The sequence below is a fragment of the Gavialis gangeticus genome, unplaced genomic scaffold (genome assembly GCF_001723915.1).
Source record: "Gavialis gangeticus isolate Ggan-Ray unplaced genomic scaffold, GavGan_comp1, whole genome shotgun sequence".
NCBI lineage: Eukaryota > Metazoa > Chordata > Crocodylia > Gavialidae > Gavialis > Gavialis gangeticus.
In genome coordinates, this window is record NW_017729022.1 from 80,438,875 (window position 1) to 80,443,292 (window position 4,418).

The window sequence follows — 4,418 nt, forward strand, 5'->3', positions numbered from 1 at the left end:
TTAGTGCTGCTTGCAATGGGAATTCCTGTGAGGAAGGCATGGGTGTATTAAGGCTTTGTTACACATTCAGTTTGAAGCTAGATAGAAACCAGCTATAGGAGTTGTTGCTCATTTTCAAGCACTAACTTTATAGATGGCAGACTCTTTTTATAACTGGATAGTCATTTTTTCATGTGATAATTACTTCGCATGTGTGGCCGATCTAAATTTATTGTGCAATTAACTGGTTAATTGCATAATGTACATAACATGTAGCAGGGGCCTTAGAAAGCAAAAGGAGATGAATTTGCTTCTTAATTGGAGGCCAAGGCAAGATCCAAGTTGGTTCTGTAGTCCCCTAAACTAGACCTAAGTAGAATTCAGGCACTTAAGTTCCAAAGAGTGATGAAGCTTAACCATGAACCACAAACCACAAAACTCAGTAGGCATTTCTATTTTGGGTTGCAAAGTTCCCTAAGCTTACAAAGACTTGGGCACATCTACTTCAGGAAAACAGCACTGAATTTAGCTCAAAAATTGTGGTGGTGCCCTGCTTTTCCACAACAGCATAATGATTAGAGCCATGGTCCTCCTCCTTTCAGCCGCACAGGCTGAGTGGTGTGGGGCCAGTGCATAGGCTGAATCCTGGTGGGCAGGGTTAGTCCACAGGCCTCATGCAGCATGGATCCCACACATCACATCCAGCTCTATATACCAGATCTGGCTCTGGAAGTTGTGGCAATTAATGCTGCCACCTCTCCCCTGCTGCCAAATTTTCAGACCCAGGGGGAGCCCTGTGGGACCAGAGGCTGAGCACTGCTGGATCAAGAAAGTGGGAGACCTGGATTACAAATCCTCAGATGAGGGGATTCAAATCTACATAACCAGTTTTTTTAACTGCCCCAAGTAACAGGCTATAGAATCTGGGGCATCAATTTGGATCACTTAAGTTTTCAGCACCTAAATTTTAGGCATTCTGATACTTAAGGGTAGTCGCCTACTTGTCTAAAACAGATGGTCTCCAAACAGCTAGGTGATAATGGTTTTTGGTTACTATCAGCATAGGCAACATTTAAACCATGAACAAATGTGTGTCTCAATAAAACCATTCCTGGCTACGATTTTTAATATTATAGATTAATAAAACAAAACAAGGCAAAACCTGGCTTGAGGTTAGATGTCATAACTCAACTTGTACCTGAAAAGCTATCTGTAGTGAATGCATAATTCCCTGGTAGGAATGAGGGAAATGTACTTTTGCAGCTCCTCCTCCAGCCCCCTCCAGCTCTGTCAGAACCTGAAAGACTCATTTTACCACTAGTCTTTTTACTCAGCTGCATGGCCTAAATCAGAGTTGTGCAAGCTCTGGCCTGCATGCCAGGTATGGCCCACAATGCCATGTTATCCAGCCCACGAGACTCCCCATGGGTCTGGGAATTCAGCAGTGAGGGCATGGTGGCACTATTTCCTGGTTACCAAGTCTCTGAACCCATGGGGAACCACGAGGCCTGTGCTCTCAATCTAATGCCCAATCCCAACATGCAGGGCAGGGCATGTATGGTGCCGGTCTGCAGGGCCCAATCCTGGTTTGAGGGACTGGAGAGAAGGCGACATGGGCCCCCAGGCCCAGTCCCAGCATGTGGGAAGCAGGAGCACGCGGAGCCAGCCCCTGGGATCCAATCCCAGTGCACAGGCAGAGGGGGCAATACTATACCCCAAGGCTCCATCTTGCCCACAGATAGGTCCTGTGCCACTCACTGGCCTGCATGGCCAAAAGCTTGAGCACCACTGGTCTAGGTCAGCTATAAGTTCACATTCTTCCAGGTCATGAAAAGCAGGACTCCATTTGGAAAATACCATTGCTACTATTTTAACACACAAGAGGGCTTGCTGTTGAACTCACTCTCAACAAACACTGTCTGGGCCAAATGAGGAACTTCTTGCCTACAGATGCAAAGGAAGTCATAGAGCATTAGGAGGAAAAAAGTTTATGTAGATCTCTTGTCTGTAGCAGCCCAAGCATCCTTACTCAGAGTTCTTGTGGGCACAGCTTTTCATTAATTAAATACTGTGCATGTCCTAGTGATTAAAAATCATTGCCCTCTAGCCATTTGGAGATGATCTGATATCACTTCACAAGAAGCTATATAAGCACATTAGATAGGATGGATTAGACAGGAATGATCCCGTCTTGAGCAGGGGGTGGACCTGAGGACCTCCTGAGGTTCTTTCTGGCCTTATTTTCCTAAGATTCAGTAAAACAATGCACAATATGTTTGTTTTCATTTGTGCTCTTTTATTCAGGTGTTTTTCTTGTATTAGATCACAGACAGAAAGATACACTCTGCTATCATTTACGTCAGTTCTGTATACTGATGTAGGTTAAATGAGGATCAAGAATAGACAGATGTTGAGCTACCTCAGGGTGGGTCACACAAAGTAGGAAGTTACATATGGCATCTCATACCATGGCAGAAGAACAGGCAGTATTTAACAAATGACTACCTAGGATGAACATATATAGACAGAACCTAAACCAGTACAACTTTCATTGTTTTACCCCTGCTTCTTCACCAGATCATAGGAAGTTACTTTAGGATGTGGTTTAGGATTTTTTATCATTTGTCTGCTGCTTTTTTGACACCATTATAGTGGGGTAATTCTGTCATCTGTTCAGGCCCTCAGATGGACAGTTACTTCAACAGGGTTTGGTTTTTTTCCCTTTTATTTTTTAAATATGCGTGAACAATTCGCTGCAGAACAACCCACTGAAACAAAGCATTTGAGTCTGTATTTACCTTGTGGCTTTGGATTAGAAGCTGAACATGGGGACTTTTTAACTGGCACGCTTCCATTTATTCCCTGAGCCGCTTCACTGCATGCATTCTGCTTGACTAGTCTGTTTGTGTTGCTTGCTGGACAAGGCTTAGCAGTTATAAGGATCTTTGGACAGACGCTGCTGCCTGTAAAATAAAATAAAACAAAGCATAAATGATAGCCAGTTACAGGGATTATTAAACGTATACACTTATTATTAAACGTATAATATGTTTTATTTCACTGCCACACAGAATTTTTGTTTTTCAGAAGGCAGTCCTGAGTTTCACAGTAAAGTGTCTTGTCCTAGAAATGTATTCTTCTTTAGTCAAATAGTAATAAGGTGGCTTTATTTAAAAAATAAAAAAAGATGCTATGTTGTCACATTAAGAGATCACCAAAATGCTTCTGAATCAACTAGCATTAGCTACTTTGGATGTGCAAATGAATAGAACAACTTTTGCTTAGTCATTACCAGGGCTGTCCCTAGGGTATGGCAAATCAGGACAACTGCCCCAGGCTCCAGGCTTTGGGGGGCCCTGCAGAGCCAGGTGGAGCGGCTGTGGCCCCTCCCATGGGGACCATCTGGTGTTGGCGGCTCTGCCCCACACCACAAAAGCACCACGGAGACCCCCAACCCTACCCAGATACAGGGAAGATCCAGCCCATGCTCTCCCTTTGCAGGGGTCCCATGGGCCCCATGCAGTGTTAAAGGGGACACGCACAGGTCGATTTGCCCCAGGCCCTGCACACCCCTAGAGTCAGCCCTGGTCACTACAATTACTTTTGTCAAACTAGCATACTGGCTTGCCTAGATCTACATATAGGCATCCCTGTCAGATAACCCAAGCTAATAGAAAAATGAAAAGGCAAGTACAAAGTCTTAATAATGACATTTTCTCATTTAACAATTTATTTCATTCTCCAGTCTATTATAAGCATCTGAAAAAAGCCTGCTATTATAAATTCTTCCAACAGGATGTGATTTTTGCCAATTAGAGAGACCAGTATGTTATTTTCCTTGCATAAAGAGAGCTTGATGCAAAACCAACCAAAAAAAAAAAACCCCACATACAGAGCATCATTATATCAAAAAATATATTGATGATTATAACATGCTAGCAGGAAATTAAAAAGTCTTAATGTATTTTTGTGACTAGCTCCAGAAGCATAATCCTCCACAACTTTTTGAGATCTGTTAATATTTAGTTTTAATTAAATACTTCACACCCCATTTATCACTGCCTCATTTTCCCTTTTCAAAATTAAAATTAGCATTGTATCACAAAAAATGGCTCTACAATCACCACAAAGATTTCTGGCATTTCATACCGATGTTGGCAATGCAATGTATAGAAATCCCAACTAGAAGAGATTAAATGCTATATACAACATCTGATGTAGTGCCTGAAATGCAGTATCATTCACTCTTCCTTCTCATTCAATTGATATTTGACCCTCAGTGAACATCCTACAACCAACTCCTCCTGCAACCCTACCAATTTAACAAGAACCTCTTAATAAAAGAAGCAAATCACAGCTGGAGCTAAATTTTCAAAGGAGTCTTTCATGAGGTCAGTGGGAGATTTCATAGACATTAAGGCTGGAAGGGACCTTGGAAG

The 4,418-nt window shown here is 42.5% G+C and overlaps 1 protein-coding gene across 2 annotated transcripts in view; it reads right to left on the reverse strand.

The window, feature by feature from the left end:
- Window positions 1-4,418, reverse strand: part of FGD4 (FYVE, RhoGEF and PH domain containing 4) — a 123,315-nt gene that overhangs the window by 86,552 nt on the left and 32,345 nt on the right. For both annotated transcript variants that reach the window (XM_019515462.1, XM_019515461.1), the window contains exon 2: window positions 2,778-2,942. In XM_019515462.1, the coding sequence (XP_019371007.1) occupies window positions 2,778-2,942 (165 nt within the window). The remainder of the gene's footprint in view (window positions 1-2,777; window positions 2,943-4,418) is intronic.